General features: G+C 54.0%; 1 protein-coding gene across 2 annotated transcripts in view; it reads left to right on the plus strand.

Moving 5' to 3' along the window:
- The first annotated feature begins 8,970 nt into the window (after positions 1-8,970).
- Positions 8,971-19,231, plus strand: part of LOC137427298 (eukaryotic peptide chain release factor GTP-binding subunit ERF3A) — a 57,926-nt gene continuing 47,665 nt past the window's right edge. Inside the window, exon 1 of one of the 2 annotated variants that reach the window (XM_068116704.2) lies at positions 8,971-9,343. In XM_068116704.2, the coding sequence (XP_067972805.1) occupies positions 9,184-9,343 (160 nt within the window). In that variant the 5' untranslated portion in view covers positions 8,971-9,183. Of the gene's footprint in view, positions 9,721-19,231 lie in introns of both variants that reach the window. The other variant, XM_068116712.2, reaches the window with a different exon arrangement.

Consider the following 19,231-nt stretch of genomic DNA (forward strand, 5'->3'; position numbering starts at 1 on the left):
ACTGAAATGCGTCCAGCAACGTATCCCCATTAGGCTGGATTTCCTTGAAAATGAAGTCTGAGGAAATTATATTGACCATCGATCCAATATCCATAAAACATGGTACATCTTTTCCTCCTATCCTGGCCTAGCCAACAGCTTATGTGATAAGGTTCAACCTTCATCGTATTTGCCACGCTCTTTCACTGTGAAGTTCTCAGCAGTGAAGGTGTTAGTTTCCCCGGTTTTTTTTGTATACAACATCGAGGCTCATGTAAGAGCTAACATTAATCACAAAAAGACAAACTGACACATAAAACATAAGATAAAGGGAGCGGGAGTACAAGATGGGGAGAGAGAGGGAAACACACAAGCACAACAGCAGAGAACAGGGACATCGGGAGATCTGGGGGAGGGAGAGGGCTTGGGGGGAGGAGGCATGGGAAAGTGGGGGGGGGGGGGGGGAGGTGGGGTGGGATTGAGAGATCACTCCAGATTTGATTTGACTCCAAATTGAGACTAACTCCAGCATATTGAGATCATTATTGAAAAAGAGGTTTAAAGCTGGTCTACCCCTACTGGGCTTATCTACAAGCCAGTCGAGCAGAGATCTAGAAAATCCTCATCTCCTTTGCTCTTCCCTCTTCATGAACCCAATCGATCCTTGGCAATTGAAAATCCCCAATTAATCAATACTCTTCCCTTACCATATGGCATTCTGAATTATTCAAGAACTCTTCTAACTCCTGCCGTGGTATGGAATACACTTTTCTGGCCTATCATCAATGTAGTACACACATATATATAGATATATACACTACCGGTAAAAAGCTGTAGAACACCTCAATTTTTCCAGTTTTTATTTAAATTTAAGCAATTCAAGTCCAGTGAATAGCCTGGAATAGTACAAAGGTAAGCAGTAAACTGCTCGAGGTTAAAAAAAAAACTTTAGGTTAGCAAAAACAGGAAAATAATGTAAATTGCACAGTTATATTGTAAAAAAAAAAGGCCTTCTTCAGGGAACAAGTAATGGGTTAACAACTTACAGCTGTTCTGCAGCAATGTAAGTAAATTAAGCCTTTAAAGTTGATACAAACAATTCCTACAGGTGTCCCAACCTCTGCTGATTACTTGATTACAAACCCCCTGTCTGTATAAAAGCAGTATTTGAACAGACTGTTATTACACCCTCTGAAGCATTATTTGGACAATATTGCACTGCAGGAAGTAGTATATTGCTATAATAATGGCGAGAAAAAGGCAATTAACAAAGGAAGACAGACAGACCATTATAACCCTTAAAAGTGTAGGTCTATCCTTTAGAGAAATTGCAAAGAAAGCCAAGGTGTCAGTGAGTACAGTTTCCTACACCATCAAAAGGCACTTGGAAACTGGAGGAAACTCTGACAGGAAGAGGTCTGGTAGACCCAAAGCCACAACAGAATCAGAAGACAAGTTTCTGAGAGTCAACAGCTTGTGTGATAGGCGGCTCACAGGACAACAGCTTCAAGCACAGCTTAACACTGGTCGAAGTCAGCAAGTCTCAGTTTCAACTGTGAAGAGAAGACTTCGAGCTGCAGGTTTGACAGGTCGAGTGGCGGTAAGAAAGCCATTGCTAAGATGGCAAAATAAGAAAAAGAGGCTTGCCTGGGCCATGAAGCACCGCCAGTGAACTATTGAAGACTGGTAGAAGGTCTCCCGATGAATCAAAATTTGAAATCTTTGGTTCATCACGCAGGGTTTTTGTATGCAGTCGAGTAGGCGAAAGGATGGTACCTCAGTGTGTGACACCAACTGTCAAACATGCAGGAGGAAGCGTGATGGTCTGGGGCTCTTTTGCTGGATCCAGAGTCGGCGACTTGCAAAGAGTGACTGGCACCCTGAACCAATAGGGCTACCGCAGCATTTTGCAGCGCCATGCAATACCATCTGGTATCACGCCTCTGGTAACACGTATAGTCGTATATATACTGTATATATATTGCTACGGTTTTGAGATTGGCACATATTGGTCATTAAAGGTTGAAGGGTTGCCCCCCATAGTTAGTCCACGAGCAACACGTAGGCCACCTGTAGTATTAGTTATGTCATAGTATGTGTAAGAATAGGCCATTTCCACGAGTAATATCTGCATTGTGTAAAGACATGAGTTTAGGTCCCTTTCATTTTGCGTCCACCCTCCAATCCCACCTCTAGGGGCATAATTGATCACACGCCCCATTTGGCTGACCCCCTCAGTTTGTTACGCTTTGGCTACCCGCAGCATTTATTATGCTTTGGCTGCCAGCACCTTTGCTCGCTCACCTGTCGAGTAACACGAGGTAGGCCTAAGAGGGAGGAGCGGCGGGGTCGGGGTGGGGCGGCGTCAAGGCAGGGCGTCAGAGGCGATGATGGTAAGGGCCACCAGCCAACCAGGGCTCTAAGGGCATGGCGTGACAGGGCGTGGTAAGGCGCGTCTGGTAAGTGCTAGAAGGTTCACGGGGCGTGCCTATAAAAGCGTTTGCACAAAGCCCTTGGGGAGGACTCGCACGAAAGGACTCGTTGGGAAAGGGAGTGGTGAAGAGCACTTGTTACAAGGAGCACGAGAGAGAGCACGAGTGAGTGGTGAACAGGACTCGACTGAAGCAGCGCTCACTTTGGGGACATTGCGCTATATCTCAGTATTACGTACGCGCCGGAGGAAAGGCAGCCAGACGCGCCGGTGGCGAATATCGCTTATTCAGCCATGCGAGTGAACGCGGCAATAGCCGCCAGTGTTAACCGCGAACCGCCAGAGCCCAGACCCTACCGTTCGCCCCGTATTATCCCATGTGCGCCAAACGACACGCGGAGAGCTCCTGCCGTCTTTACTTACCATCTGCCGGGACGAGCCGGAGACCGGAGGGAGCTGCACGAGAACCAATCCCGGACGTGGTGAACATCATCCTGCAGCTGCAAGCCCCGTGTGAGTGTGTCTGTGTGTGAGACGGGCCTGTTTGTCCTGGGGATTAAGTTAAGACTGTTTTTAAGGCTGCACTGTGTCCTCTTTTCTGGAATCATTGTAAATAGTGTAAATAAATCCTGTTATTCCTTTCTTCCAAATTCGATCGCCTCTGTGATTTCTCCATTGGCTAAGCGTGGTCCGAACGAGATCGCTAGAACCGGGGTCACCATATAAACGGCACGGATCGCGTGTACGCACCGCTCGGCGTCTCAGCCCGCGTGATTCGTGCGGGGCTTATTTCCTCGTTTCTGGGCAGCGCGAGTAATTAGGTAATAGTGCTTCTAGTCCTACGACCCTATTTCGCGCTGTCCGGGAAGGACGTCATAGGTCCCGGGTCCCGTCGGCTAGTCAAAGACAAGGGGACTAATCCCCCCTTGGTAAGTGGAGAAGGCAGGCGCTGAGATCCGCAACAATTGGTGTCAGGAGTTTGGATTGGGACCCGAAGTGCGCTTAACGCACTCAAAAATTACGAGCGACCAAAATTTAGTGTTAACATCCAAATAAAATTCGTGCCATGGCTAGCCAAGACAGTCGGATGTCGGTGGGGGTAGAAGATGAGGAGATAGAGGAATCAATAACCCAGGACCCCCGGGAAGAATTGGGAGAAATGGAGGAGGACGTTAATTAGGGTACAGCAGTAGAGGTATCAGGGGAAGAAAATGGCAGTGCCTCGCACGTGGCGGCGAGAGCCGAGCCCGCTGTACCAACGGTCTTTGACCTGCAGCAGTTCATGGCACGGTTCAGCGAATACATGGCGGAGTCAAAGTGCGACAATTAAAAAAGAAGTAGGGAAATGAGAGAATAGGGGAATAGGGGAAGAAGTAGGGAAATAATGGACGAAGTAAGGGGTAGCAGGGGCGAGTTGACCGAAAAGATGGGTGCCCAGGGTAACAAATTCACCCGAGAAATGAAAGAAATGAAAGACGGGTTGAATAAATAGGAAAACAAAATGGGGGGACAATTGAAGGAAATGGGGGACAAATATACCCGGGAAATAAAAGGGTTGGAAAACAAGATGGGGGATCAATTAGAAGAGGTAAAAAAACGGGCTGGAAAGCAAAATGGACACCCAAAAGAATGAATTGGAACAAATGAGGGTGGCATCTAAGAGGGAAATAGAAGAAATGGGGAAGGACATAAGGCGTGGGTTGAGCGAAGAGGTCGCATTGGTACGCGATGAGGTAAAGCAGTGTGAGGAGCGCGTGGAGAAGGAGTTGAGGAAGAGTACGGCTAGGTTACATGGGGGTATAGAGGAGTTGACGCGGGAAGTAGAGAAGCTGATGGTGGGACAGCAGGAGTTAAGGGGGCAAGTGGGTAAGAACAGGGATGTGATAGGGGGGCTGAAAGCAGCACAGAAAGAGATGAAGAAGGAACTAATAGCGACGAAGAAGGAGTGCCAAATGGTACACGAGGGGAAGACAAAGAGGTTGGATGACGTGGTAGAGACGTTGGGGACAAGGGGACGAGAAGTCAGGACCCATATAGAGATGACCAGGGTGGCCTTAGAAGAAGAAATTGTGGGGGCGCACCGGGAAATAGAAGAGGTGAAACAAAAGTTAGAGGAGGTAGAAGAAGGGGTGAGTGAAATTAAAAAGAGACGAAAGGAGACTAAAAATGAAATAAAGGAGGAGGTGATGGAATTTGTGCAAGGTTTGTGTTCACATCGTGATGACGTGCTGGCTAACCAAATAAAGAGTTTGCAGGTGGCGGGGGAGAAGCGAAGAGGAAGAATCGCCGAGGTGAGTGGCGATAATGTCGGAAATGTGTGTGGCGTGAGGGGAGTTTCGACAAGCTTGGGAGTTGGCATAGATCCGGGCGTTCGTGAGAGGCCGATGGTAAGGTGTGCGACTGTTCCGGAGTGCGTGGAGAGAGAGTGTGCGCAGGGATGTCCGACCATGGGGAGTGCGAGAGGTGTTGGTGAGCCGGGGTGTGCAAGTATGGAATGGGTAGCGGGTTGCGACGAGGCGACCCAAGCATCGACACCGACTGGGGTAGTCTTTAGAGGGACGGGGGGCGCACGCGAGCCCCCAGGGAGTAGTGTACTGCGGGGGCCCGAACGGTTTGGCCCCGCGTTAATTCCGCAGGGAACGACGCACTGGGTCCGGCCTTCGGGCGGCCATAAGGTTCCACTCACGCCGTATGATGGCAAGAGTGATTTGATGGCGTACCTGGCGCAATTTGACCATGTGTGTAGGGGTAACGGCTGGAACCCAGATGAAGGTGGGGTACACCTTGTGGGGGCACTGCGCGGCACGGCGGCGGAGGTTGTGACGGCCTTACCACCGGGTGCTATCACCCCTGCCAGATCTCCGTGCGGCCTGAATTAATCGTTTTGGTATTGAACAGCAGAGCGAGCTTGTTAAAGCTCAGTTCGCGGTGCGAAAAAGAAAGCCCCAGGAGACCATCGGGGAGCTAGCGTATGACATTCGCCGCGCGGTGGGGATCGCACATGCAGACCTGGCCACGACCTCCCAGGAAAGCCTGGCGCTGGACCATTTTATCCAGGCCTTCCTGGACCCCGAGCTTCAGCAACAGCTCGCCATGTGGCACCCGCGGACCTTGAGCCAGGCGGCAGACGCTGTGGCCCGTTGGGAAGCAGTGAGGCCCCTGGCCCGGGGGAGCGAGCGCCACGCAGTGGCGGTGAGACAGTTAGGGCCCGTGGCTGGTGGCGGCCCCCTGAGAGCGTCCGCCCCCGAAAGGGGCCCTGACCTGGAAAACATGGTCCGAAGGCTGGTGGACCAGTGCCTGACGGGATCTGGACCATGGCAGGCGGCTCCGGAGGTGGCGCACGGTAGGCCACGGACAAATGCCCCAATTAGGACATACAGGGGGGGCAATTTGGAATTCAGGAGGCAAGCACCTTACCAGGTGAGGTGCTTTAATTGTAGCCGGCTGGGTCACCGTGGGTGGGAGTGTCCAGCCCCGCGCCAGGACGGACCCCGGCAGCCGGGACCATCAACTCCGCCTCGTACGGGTCGGACAAGCCGACCCCAGACACCCCCTCCCCTCCCCCCCACCAGGGTCCGGGAAACTAATATGTGCCGAGCATGCAGGGCCGTGTTCGGTCACAGGGGATGGTGAAGAGCCCTCATTGACGCGACAGCTCATCTATTGTGGCCAAATTGGTACTGGTAATTTGACAATTCGGTGCAAAATTGCCAGAGTGGGGGTAGACGCCGTAGTGGACACAGGAGCTAGCGCCATGATCATCAGCCCTGTGATCTTTAATTCGAGTGCAGACGGCTGGGATAAAATCCAGCGTCTGGAAAATCATAGTTTGCAGCTGGCTATATATATATATAAGACTGTTGCTGAGATCCTCAACAATATATATATAATATATATATATATATATATATATACATATATATATATACATATATATATATATATATATATATATATATACATATATATATATATACATATATATATAATTATATATATATATAATACAGATATATATAATTATATATATATATATACATATATATATAATTATATATATATATATATACAGATATATATAATTATATATATATATATATATATATAGATATATATATATATATATATATATATATATATATATATATATATATATATATATATATATATTGTTGCGGATCTCAGCGCCGGCCTTCTCCCCTTACCAAGGGGGGATTAGTCCCCTTGTCTTTGACTCGCCGACGGAACCCGGGACCTATGATGTCCCTCCTGGACAGCGCGAAGTAGGGTCGTAGGACTAATCACTAATACCTAAGTACTCGCGCCGCCCAGAAACGAGGAAATAAGCCCCGCCCGAATCACGGGTGTTGGTGGATATGCTGAGCGGTAGCGAACCCCCCGTGACCCGAGCCTTTATCAATGACTAAACCCGATCCAAGCGGTTCTTAATCGTGCTACGCTTACCCAATGATGGAAATCACAGAAACGGTCGAATTTGGAAGAAAGGAAGAACAGAATTTATTTACACTTTGTACAATAATCAGAAGAAGAAAACACAGTGCAGTCTTAATCACAGTCTTAACTTATCCCTGGACAAACGGGCCCGTTCACACTCAGACACACTCACACGGGGTTTGCAGTTGACCAGGTCAGCACGTCCAGGGATGGCGTCCAGGCAGCTCGCTCTCCGGTCCCCAACTCGCACCGCGAAGAAGATGAATACAGCGGCCAGGAGCTCTCCGCGTGTCGTTTTCGCGCACGGGATAACACGGGGCGAATGGTAGGCTGGGCTCAGGCGGTTACACTGGCGGCTGTGGCCGCGTACGTAATAAGCAAATAGTTCAATATGCGCTCACAATGCGCTCTTCAATTCCCTGAAACTGTCGTGTGCACGCCGGTCCTCTGAATACAGTTCTCTTGCATAAGTTCTCACAAACGCCTCTCCCTTCTCAACTCTATTCACCATGGCACATCCCTTCTCAACTCTCAGGTGGGGGCCTCGCGCAAAGGGTTTTATTGTCACGCCCTTGGAACCCTTTGGAACTCACCAGATGTTCTTCACCACGCCCTATCATGCCATGCCCTCCGAGCCCTGGTTGGCTGTTGCTCCTTACCGTCACCGCCTCTGACGTGCTCCTCGACTCTGCCACACCCCGACCCCGCGCTCCTCCCCCTTTCAGGCCTACCTCGTGTCACTGGGCTAGTTCGAGCGAACAAAGGGCAGCGAACGCTGCTGGCAGCCAAAGCGTAACAAACTGCAGGTAGCCAAAGCGTAACAAACTTGAGGGATGCCAAATGGGGCGCGGGATCGATTATGCCCAGTGCCCACTGATGTAATTGGGGGGTGGCGCAAAATGAAAGGGACCTAAGCTCATTTCTTTACACAACGCAGATGTTACTCGGGAAATGGCCTACTCTTACACATACTATGACATAACTAATACTCTAAGTGGGCCTACGTGTTGCTTGTGGACTAACTATGGGGGGCAAACCTTTAACCTTTAATGATGTCATATTTACAATCTCAAAACCGCAACAATATATATATATATATATATATATATGTATGTATATATATATATATATACTGTATATATATATATATATATATATATTTCACCTTTTACATACAATGATACATAAGGATACTAGATGCAGAAGGCCCTTCGGAATGGAAGGAGAGGAAAGTGGATGAGACAATGTGGCACACCTATGGATGTCATAAGGGTGCCAAAATAAAAATGGGGAAATATATTTATTTTCGTTGTTTAAATTAAAAAATAGCAACCTCTGTTTTTGTGGTCCACCAAAGGTGGATGAAGGTTATGTGTTCACTCCTGTCTGTTTGTGGGGCCCACCAAAGGTGGATGGAGGTTATGTGTTCACTCCCGTCTGTTTATGAACAGGATATCTCAAAATGTTGTGGACCGATTCAGGCGAAATTTGGTGCACAGGTTGTGTGTGGCAAGGAAGAATTGATTTCATTTTGGTGACGATCCGGATCCGGATCCGGCTACGAGGATTTATTAAAAGATTCTTCATTGAGGGATCGGGCCAAAAACGATTACACACGATATTTGCAAAAGTTGTTGCCGACTTATGACAAAACTTGGTGGATGAGTTGGTTAGACAACAAGAAGTGCGGTAATCTTCATCCTGATGAAGCAGCACTTACGTTACACGGAAGGAATGAAGAACAGGTTCGAATCTAGATCCGACCTATCACTATCAGTGGAATACAAAACGTTAACTGTTCTATTTATAGCTTCTCCATGTTCCTCTACCCTCCCCAAAACCACTAAACCTTTCCTCAATTCCCACAGAAACCCTTCTGCCCCATGTCTGTGTCACCTGTGGCTGTCATTCCGAAAACCTCCCCTTTGCCACCAAACGGCCCTTCATGTGGCAGACATACAGCAACTTGGACGGCACAACTTTCAACCTTTCCGGTAATCATGAGATATTTATGATCATTTTTTATTTTAACTCTTAAATTGAATACGTCGTAGTGTTCAAAGTAGAATATAAGAAAAGTCAGGAATACAGTTTCCTCAGTCGCCGCGCATGCGCATTGACGTTTCGCACACGCGGAGCACAGTGGACACGCAGGCTGGGTGCGATCTATCAAAGCACCCTCACTTGCCTTCGACAGTAGCACACTTTTCCTTGTCCTTCCTGTCCCGTCTTCCACCGGCGTGCTTTAAGAAGCAATCTCCCTGCTGTCCTCGCACTTCGCTCCTTCCATCTTCCTCGGCATCTTTTCCGAAGGCGCCATGGATGCGCAGGATCAGGCGCCAGACTCGTGGGAACAGGAGGCGGATGATGCTGCTGCTTCTTTCTCCCGGCTTAGCGCCAACGCCCGGCCCTTCGTGCCCAACGTCAATGCTCCCGTGTTCATCCCGTCGTTCCTCAAACCCTCCGAAGAGACCGCCGGTGAGGGCCCTGAAGTGTTGCGCTTCTGGCAATGTTCCTTTAGTTTGAAAATAGAAAAGGCCGACGTAGCTCCATCGCGGTCTAGATCTACCTGCTGAGTGCTGTACGGTCTGAGCGAGCTAGCCGAGGCACCGGCTCGCTGTGCTGTGCGCCAGGTTCCCATGCTCCGCTAGCCCAGGCCGGGTCCTGGAGCACGGTTTAGGCCGATTGCGACACAGCACACGTTATCCGCTTTGAAAAGCCTCGCAAAGCTCTTGTTTGAAGGGGAATGAGCCAGACGGGGGTAATTCGGTCTGGTTTCTCTTCACAGTGCAGCGTTCGTACCGACTACCTATTGAAATGGTTTCCGAGCTGCAGATTCCCATTCCAGAATCCAGGTACGAGGTAGGTGGTAGATCCTTGGTCCTAATGTAAAGTTATGTGATGCCAACATGCTCTAGTCTAGGTATGACGTGACCGACTACGTTGCCTCACAGGGTTCACACGTGGCTGTGGTTCGAATGTCGTCATCGTGTCATTCATCCATGTCCAACTACCATCTCGCACGAAGGAGCTCAAATCCACAGCACGCGTAACCTTGCGTATTCGCGACCCCAGACTAGTAGCTGTGTCCTTTTACCCCCAGACTAGTAGCTGTGTCCTTTTACCCCCAGACTAGTAGCTGTGTCCTTTTACCCCAGACTAGTAGCTGTGTCCTTTTACCCCCAGACTAGTAGCTGTGTCCTTTTACCCCAGACTAGTAGCTGTGTCCTTTTACCCCCAGACTAGTAGCTGTGTCCTTTTACCCCCAGACTAGTAGCTGTGTCCTTTTACCCCAGACTAGTAGCTGTGTCCTTTTACCCCAGACTAGTAGCTGTGTCCTTTTACCCCCAGACTAGTAGCTGTGTCCTCGACCCCAGACTAGTAGCTGTGTCCTCGACCCCAGACTAGTAGCTGTGTCCTCGACCCCAGACTAGTAGCTGTGTCCTCGACCCCAGACTAGTAGCTGTGTCCTCGACCCCAGACTAGTAGCTGTGTCCTCGACCCCAGACTAGTAGCTGTGTCCTCGACCCCAGACTAGTAGTAGCTGTGTCCTCGACCCCAGACTAGTAGTAGCTGTGTCCTCGACCCCAGACTAGTAGTAGCTGTGTCCTCGACCCCAGACTAGTAGTAGCTGTGTCCTCGACCCCAGACTAGTAGTAGCTGTGTCCTCGACCCCAGACTAGTAGTAGCTGTGTCCTCGACCCCAGACTAGTAGTAGCTGTGTCCTCGACCCCAGACTAGTAGTAGCTGTGTCCTCGACCCCAGACTAGTAGTAGCTGTGTCCTCGACCCCAGACTAGTAGTAGCTGTGTCCTCGACCCCAGACTAGTAGTAGCTGTGTCCTCGACCCCAGACTAGTAGTAGCTGTGTCCTCGACCCCAGACTAGTAGTAGCTGTGTCCTCGACCCCAGACTAGTAGTAGCTGTGTCCTCGACCCCAGACTAGTAGTAGCTGTGTCCTCGACCCCAGACTAGTAGTAGCTGTGTCCTCGACCCCAGACTAGTAGTAGCTGTGTCCTCGACCCCAGACTAGTAGTAGCTGTGTCCTCGACCCCAGACTAGTAGTAGCTGTGTCCTCGACCCCAGACTAGTAGTAGCTGTGTCCTCGACCCCAGACTAGTAGTAGCTGTGTCCTCGACCCCAGACTAGTAGTAGCTGTGTCCTCGACCCCAGACTAGTAGTAGCTGTGTCCTCGACCCCAGACTAGTAGTAGCTGTGTCCTCGACCCCAGACTAGTAGTAGCTGTGTCCTCGACCCCAGACTAGTAGTAGCTGTGTCCTCGACCCCAGACTAGTAGTAGCTGTGTCCTCGACCCCAGACTAGTAGTAGCTGTGTCCTCGACCCCAGACTAGTAGTAGCTGTGTCCTCGACCCCAGACTAGTAGTAGCTGTGTCCTCGACCCCAGACTAGTAGTAGCTGTGTCCTCGACCCCAGACTAGTAGTAGCTGTGTCCTCGACCCCAGACTAGTAGTAGCTGTGTCCTCGACCCCAGACTAGTAGTAGCTGTGTCCTCGACCCCAGACTAGTAGTAGCTGTGTCCTCGACCCCAGACTAGTAGTAGCTGTGTCCTCGACCCCAGACTAGTAGTAGCTGTGTCCTCGACCCCAGACTAGTAGTAGCTGTGTCCTCGACCCCAGACTAGTAGTAGCTGTGTCCTCGACCCCAGACTAGTAGTAGCTGTGTCCTCGACCCCAGACTAGTAGTAGCTGTGTCCTCGACCCCAGACTAGTAGTAGCTGTGTCCTCGACCCCAGACTAGTAGTAGCTGTGTCCTCGACCCCAGACTAGTAGTAGCTGTGTCCTCGACCCCAGACTAGTAGTAGCTGTGTCCTCGACCCCAGACTAGTAGTAGCTGTGTCCTCGACCCCAGACTAGTAGTAGCTGTGTCCTCGACCCCAGACTAGTAGTAGCTGTGTCCTCGACCCCAGACTAGTAGTAGCTGTGTCCTCGACCCCAGACTAGTAGTAGCTGTGTCCTCGACCCCAGACTAGTAGTAGCTGTGTCCTCGACCCCAGACTAGTAGTAGCTGTGTCCTCGACCCCAGACTAGTAGTAGCTGTGTCCTCGACCCCAGACTAGTAGTAGCTGTGTCCTCGACCCCAGACTAGTAGTAGCTGTGTCCTCGACCCCAGACTAGTAGTAGCTGTGTCCTCGACCCCAGACTAGTAGTAGCTGTGTCCTCGACCCCAGACTAGTAGTAGCTGTGTCCTCGACCCCAGACTAGTAGTAGCTGTGTCCTCGACCCCAGACTAGTAGTAGCTGTGTCCTCGACCCCAGACTAGTAGTAGCTGTGTCCTCGACCCCAGACTAGTAGTAGCTGTGTCCTCGACCCCAGACTAGTAGTAGCTGTGTCCTCGACCCCAGACTAGTAGTAGCTGTGTCCTCGACCCCAGACTAGTAGTAGCTGTGTCCTCGACCCCAGACTAGTAGCTGTGTCCTCGACCCCAGACTAGTAGCTGTGTCCTCGACCCCAGACTAGTAGCTGTGTCCTCGACCCCAGACTAGTAGCTGTGTCCTCGACCCCAGACTAGTAGCTGTGTCCTCGACCCCAGACTAGTAGCTGTGTCCTCGACCCCAGACTAGTAGCTGTGTCCTCGACCCCAGGCTAGTAGCTGTGTCCTCGACCCCAGGCTAGTAGCTGTGTCCTCGACCCCAGGCTAGTAGCTGTGTCCTCGACCCCAGGCTAGTAGCTGTGTCCTCGACCCCAGGCTAGTAGCTGTGTCCTCGACCCCAGGCTAGTAGCTGTGTCCTCGACCCCAGGCTAGTAGCTGTGTCCTCGACCCCAGGCTAGTAGCTGTGTCCTCGACCCCAGGCTAGTAGCTGTGTCCTCGACCCCAGGCTAGTAGCTGTGTCCTCGACCCCAGGCTAGTAGCTGTGTCCTCGACCCCAGGCTAGTAGCTGTGTCCTCGACCCCAGGCTAGTAGCTGTGTCCTCGACCCCAGGCTAGTAGCTGTGTCCTCGCCCCCAGGCTAGTAGCTGTGTCCTCGCCCCCAGGCTAGTAGCTGTGTCCTCGCCCCCAGGCTAGTAGCTGTGTCCTCGCCCCCAGGCTAGTAGCTGTGTCCTCGCCCCCAGGCTAGTAGCTGTGTCCTCGCCCCCAGGCGAGTAGCTGTGTCCTCGCCCCCAGGCGAGTAGCTGTGTCCTCGACCCCAGGCGAGTAGCTGTGTCCTCGACCCCAGGCGAGTAGCTGTGTCCTCGACCCCAGGCGAGTAGCTGTGTCCTCGACCCCAGGCGAGTAGCTGTGTCCTCGACCCCAGGCGAGTCGCTGTGTCCTCGACCCCAGGCGAGTAGCTGTGTCCTCGACCCCAGGCGAGTCGCTGTGTCCTCGACCCCAGGCGAGTCGCTGTGTCCTCGACCCCAGGCGAGTCGCTGTGTCCTCGACCCCAGGCGAGTCGCTGTGTCCTCGACCCCAGGCGAGTCGCTGTGTCCTCGACCCCAGGCGAGTCGCTGTGTCCTCGACCCCAGGCGAGTCGCTGTGTCCTCGACCCCAGGCGAGTCGCTGTGTCCTCGACCCCAGGCGAGTCGCTGTGTCCTCGACCCCAGGCGAGTCGCTGTGTCCTCGACCCCAGGCGAGTAGCTGTGTCCTCGACCCCAGGCGAGTAGCTGTGTCCTCGACCCCAGGCGAGTAGCTGTGTCCTCGACCCCAGGCGAGTAGCTGTCCTCGACCCCAGGCGAGTCGCTGTGTCCTCGACCCCAGGCGAGTCGCTGTGTCCTCGACCCCAGACTAGTCGCTGTGTCCTCGACCCCAGACTAGTAGCTGTGTCCTCGACCCCAGACTAGTAGCTGTGTCCTCGACCCCAGACTAGTAGCTGTGTCCTCGACCCCAGACTAGTAGCTGTGTCCTCGACCCCAGACTAGTAGCTGTGTCCTCGACCCCAGACTAGTAGTAGCTGTGTCCTCGACCCCAGACTAGTAGTAGCTGTGTCCTCGACCCCAGACTAGTAGTAGCTGTGTCCTCGACCCCAGACTAGTAGTAGCTGTGTCCTCGACCCCAGACTAGTAGTAGCTGTGTCCTCGACCCCAGACTAGTAGTAGCTGTGTCCTCGACCCCAGACTAGTAGTAGCTGTGTCCTCGACCCCAGACTAGTAGTAGCTGTGTCCTCGACCCCAGACTAGTAGTAGCTGTGTCCTCGACCCCAGACTAGTAGTAGCTGTGTCCTCGACCCCAGACTAGTAGTAGCTGTGTCCTCGACCCCAGACTAGTAGTAGCTGTGTCCTCGACCCCAGACTAGTAGTAGCTGTGTCCTCGACCCCAGACTAGTAGTAGCTGTGTCCTCGACCCCAGACTAGTAGTAGCTGTGTCCTCGACCCCAGACTAGTAGTAGCTGTGTCCTCGACCCCAGACTAGTAGTAGCTGTGTCCTCGACCCCAGACTAGTAGTAGCTGTGTCCTCGACCCCAGGCTAGTAGCTGTGTCCTCGACCCCAGGCTAGTAGCTGTGTCCTCGACCCCAGGCTAGTAGCTGTGTCCTCGACCCCAGGCTAGTAGCTGTGTCCTCGACCCCAGGCTAGTAGCTGTGTCCTCGACCCCAGGCTAGTAGCTGTGTCCTCGACCCCAGGCTAGTAGCTGTGTCCTCGACCCCAGGCTAGTAGCTGTGTCCTCGACCCCAGGCTAGTAGCTGTGTCCTCGACCCCAGGCTAGTAGCTGTGTCCTCGACCCCAGGCTAGTAGCTGTGTCCTCGACCCCAGGCTAGTAGCTGTGTCCTCGACCCCAGGCTAGTAGCTGTGTCCTCGACCCCAGGCTAGTAGCTGTGTCCTCGACCCCAGGCTAGTAGCTGTGTCCTCGACCCCAGGCTAGTAGCTGTGTCCTCGCCCCCAGGCTAGTAGCTGTGTCCTCGCCCCCAGGCTAGTAGCTGTGTCCTCGCCCCCAGGCTAGTAGCTGTGTCCTCGCCCCCAGGCTAGTAGCTGTGTCCTCGCCCCCAGGCGAGTAGCTGTGTCCTCGCCCCCAGGCGAGTAGCTGTGTCCTCGCCCCCAGGCGAGTAGCTGTGTCCTCGACCCCAGGCGAGTAGCTGTGTCCTCGACCCCAGGCGAGTAGCTGTGTCCTCGACCCCAGGCGAGTAGCTGTGTCCTCGACCCCAGGCGAGTAGCTGTGTCCTCGACCCCAGGCGAGTAGCTGTGTCCTCGACCCCAGGCGAGTCGCTGTGTCCTCGACCCCAGGCGAGTCGCTGTGTCCTCGACCCCAGGCGAGTCGCTGTGTCCTCGACCCCAGGCGAGTCACTGTGTCCTCGACCCCAGGCGAGTCGCTGTGTCCTCGACCCCAGGCGAGTCGCTGTGTCCTCGACCCCAGGCGAGTCGCTGTGTCCTCGACCCCAGGCGAGTCGCTGTGTCCTCGACCCCAGGCGAGTCGCTGTGTCCTCGACCCCAGGCGAGTAGCTGTGTCCTCGACCCCAGGCGAGTAGCTGTGTCCTCGACCCCAGGCGAGTAGCTGTGTCCTCGACCCCAGGCGAGTAGCTGTGTCCTCGACCCCAGGCGAGTCGCTGTGGTGTCCTCGACCCCAGGCGAGTCGCTGTGTCCTCGACCCCAGGCGAGTCGCTGTGTCCTCGACCCCAGGCGAGTCGCTGTGTCCTCGACCCCAGACTAGTAGCTGTGTCCTCGACCCCAGACTAGTAGCTGTGTCCTCGACCCCAGACTAGTAGCTGTGTCCTCGACCCCAGACTAGTAGCTGTGTCCTCGACCCCAGACTAGTAGCAGCTGTGTCCTCGACCCCAGACTAGTAGCAGCTGTGTCCTCGACCCCAGACTAGTAGCAGCTGTGTCCTCGACCCCAGACTAGTAGCAGCTGTGTCCTCGACCCCAGACTAGTAGCAGCTGTGTCCTCGACCCCAGACTAGTAGTAGCTGTGTCCTCGACCCCAGACTAGTAGTAGCTGTGTCCTCGACCCCAGACTAGTAGTAGCTGTGTCCTCGACCCCAGACTAGTAGTAGCTGTGTCCTCGACCCCAGACTAGTAGTAGCTGTGTCCTCGACCCCAGACTAGTAGTAGCTGTGTCCTCGACCCCAGACTAGTAGTAGCTGTGTCCTCGACCCCAGACTAGTAGTAGCTGTGTCCTCGACCCCAGACTAGTAGTAGCTGTGTCCTCGACCCCAGACTAGTAGTAGCTGTGTCCTCGACCCCAGACTAGTAGTAGCTGTGTCCTCGACCCCAGACTAGTAGTAGCTGTGTCCTCGACCCCAGACTAGTAGTAGCTGTGTCCTCGACCCCAGACTAGTAGTAGCTGTGTCCTCGACCCCAGACTAGTAGTAGCTGTGTCCTCGACCCCAGACTAGTAGTAGCTGTGTCCTCGACCCCAGACTAGTAGTAGCTGTGTCCTCGACCCCAGACTAGTAGTAGCTGTGTCCTCGACCCCAGACTAGTAGTAGCTGTGTCCTCGACCCCAGACTAGTAGTAGCTGTGTCCTCGACCCCAGACTAGTAGTAGCTGTGTCCTCGACCCCAGACTAGTAGTAGCTGTGTCCTCGACCCCAGACTAGTAGTAGCTGTGTCCTCGACCCCAGACTAGTAGTAGCTGTGTCCTCGACCCCAGACTAGTAGTAGCTGTGTCCTCGACCCCAGACTAGTAGTAGCTGTGTCCTCGACCCCAGACTAGTAGTAGCTGTGTCCTCGACCCCAGACTAGTAGTAGCTGTGTCCTCGACCCCAGACTAGTAGTAGCTGTGTCCTCGACCCCAGACTAGTAGTAGCTGTGTCCTCGACCCCAGACTAGTAGTAGCTGTGTCCTCGACCCCAGACTAGTAGTAGCTGTGTCCTCGACCCCAGACTAGTAGTAGCTGTGTCCTCGACCCCAGACTAGTAGTAGCTGTGTCCTCGACCCCAGACTAGTAGTAGCTGTGTCCTCGACCCCAGACTAGTAGTAGCTGTGTCCTCGACCCCAGACTAGTAGTAGCTGTGTCCTCGACCCCAGACTAGTAGTAGCTGTGTCCTCGACCCCAGACTAGTAGTAGCTGTGTCCTCGACCCCAGACTAGTAGTAGCTGTGTCCTCGACCCCAGACTAGTAGTAGCTGTGTCCTCGACCCCAGACTAGTAGTAGCTGTGTCCTCGACCCCAGACTAGTAGTAGCTGTGTCCTCGACCCCAGACTAGTAGTAGCTGTGTCCTCGACCCCAGACTAGTAGTAGCTGTGTCCTCGACCCCAGACTAGTAGTAGCTGTGTCCTCGACCCCAGACTAGTAGTAGCTGTGTCCTCGACCCCAGACTAGTAGTAGCTGTGTCCTCGACCCCAGACTAGTAGTAGCTGTGTCCTCGACCCCAGACTAGTAGTAGCTGTGTCCTCGACCCCAGACTAGTAGTAGCTGTGTCCTCGACCCCAGACTAGTAGTAGCTGTGTCCTCGACCCCAGACTAGTAGTAGCTGTGTCCTCGACCCCAGACTAGTAGTAGCTGTGTCCTCGACCCCAGACTAGTAGTAGCTGTGTCCTCGACCCCAGACTAGTAGTAGCTGTGTCCTCGACCCCAGACTAGTAGTAGCTGTGTCCTCGACCCCAGACTAGTAGTAGCTGTGTCCTCGACCCCAGACTAGTAGTAGCTGTGTCCTCGACCCCAGACTAGTAGTAGCTGTGTCCTCGACCCCAGACTAGTAGTAGCTGTGTCCTCGACCCCAGACTAGTAGTAGCTGTGTCCTCGACCCCAGACTAGTAGTAGCTGTGTCCTCGACCCCAGACTAGTAGTAGCTGTGTCCTCGACCCCAGACTAGTAGTAGCTGTGTCCTCGACCCCAGACTAGTAGTAGCTGTGTCCTCGACCCCAGACTAGTAGTAGCTGTGTCCTCGACCCCAGACTAGTAGTAGCTGTGTCCTCGACCCCAGACTAGTAGTAGCTGTGTCCTCGACCCCAGACTAGTAGTAGCTGTGTCCTCGACCCCAGACTAGTAGTAGCTGTGTCCTCGACCCCAGACTAGTAGTAGCTGTGTCCTCGACCCCAGACTAGTAGTAGCTGTGTCCTCGACCCCAGACTAGTAGTAGCTGTGTCCTCGACCCCAGACTAGTAGCTGTGTCCTCGACCCCAGACTAGTAGCTGTGTCCTCGACCCCAGACTAGTAGCTGTGTCCTCGACCCCAGACTAGTAGCTGTGTCCTCGACCCCAGGCTAGTAGCTGTGTCCTCGACCCCAGGCTAGTAGCTGTGTCCTCGACCCCAGGCTAGTAGCTGTGTCCTCGACCCCAGGCTAGTAGCTGTGTCCTCGACCCCAGGCTAGTAGCTGTGTCCTCGACCCCAGGCTAGTAGCTGTGTCCTCGACCCCAGGCTAGTAGCTGTGTCCTCGACCCCAGGCTAGTAGCTGTGTCCTCGACCCCAGGCTAGTAGCTGTGTCCTCGACCCCAGGCTAGTAGCTGTGTCCTCGACCCCAGGCTAGTAGCTGTGTCCTCGCCCCCAGGCTAGTAGCTGTGTCCTCGCCCCCAGGCTAGTAGCTGTGTCCTCGCCCCCAGGCTAGTAGCTGTGTCCTCGCCCCCAGGCTAGTAGCTGTGTCCTCGCCCCCAGGCTAGTAGCTGTGTCCTCGCCCCCAGGCTAGTAGCTGTGTCCTCGCCCCCAGGCGAGTAGCTGTGTCCTCGCCCCCAGGCGAGTAGCTGTGTCCTCGCCCCCAGGCGAGTAGCTGTGTCCTCGACCCCAGGCGAGTAGCTGTGTCCTCGACCCCAGGCGAGTAGCTGTGTCCTCGACCCCAGGCGAGTAGCTGTGTCCTCGACCCCAGGCGAGTCGCTGTGTCCTCGACCCCAGGCGAGTCGCTGTGTCCTCGACCCCAGGCGAGTCGCTGTGTCCTCGACCCCAGGCGAGTCGCTGTGTCCTCGACCCCAGGCGAGTCGCTGTGTCCTCGACCCCAGGCGAGTCGCTGTGTCCTCGACCCCAGGCGAGTCGCTGTGTCCTCGACCCCAGGCGAGTCGCTGTGTCCTCGACCCCAGGCGAGTCGCTGTGTCCTCGACCCCAGGCGAGTCGCTGTGTCCTCGACCCCAGGCGAGTCGCTGTGTCCTCGACCCCAGGCGAGTCGCTGTGTCCTCGACCCCAGGCGAGTCGCTGTGTCCTCGACCCCAGGCGAGTCGCTGTGTCCTCGACCCCAGGCGAGTCGCTGTGTCCTCGACCCCAGGCGAGTCGCTGTGTCCTCGACCCCAGGCGAGTCGCTGTGTCCTCGACCCCAGGCGAGTAGCTGTGTCCTCGACCCCAGGCGAGTAGCTGTGTCCTCGACCCCAGGCGAGTAGCTGTGTCCTCGACCCCAGGCGAGTAGCTGTGTCCTCGACCCCAGGCGAGTAGCTGTGTCCTCGACCCCAGGCGAGTAGCTGTGTCCTCGACCCCAGGCGAGTAGCTGTGTCCTCGACCCCAGGCGAGTAGCTGTGTCCTCGACCCCAGGCGAGTAGCTGTGTCCTCGACCCCAGGCGAGTAGCTGTGTCCTCGACCCCAG

Source organism: Myxine glutinosa, chromosome 1, assembly GCF_964187855.1.
Source record: "Myxine glutinosa chromosome 1, kmMyxGlut1.1, whole genome shotgun sequence".
Lineage (NCBI taxonomy): Eukaryota > Metazoa > Chordata > Myxini > Myxiniformes > Myxinidae > Myxine > Myxine glutinosa.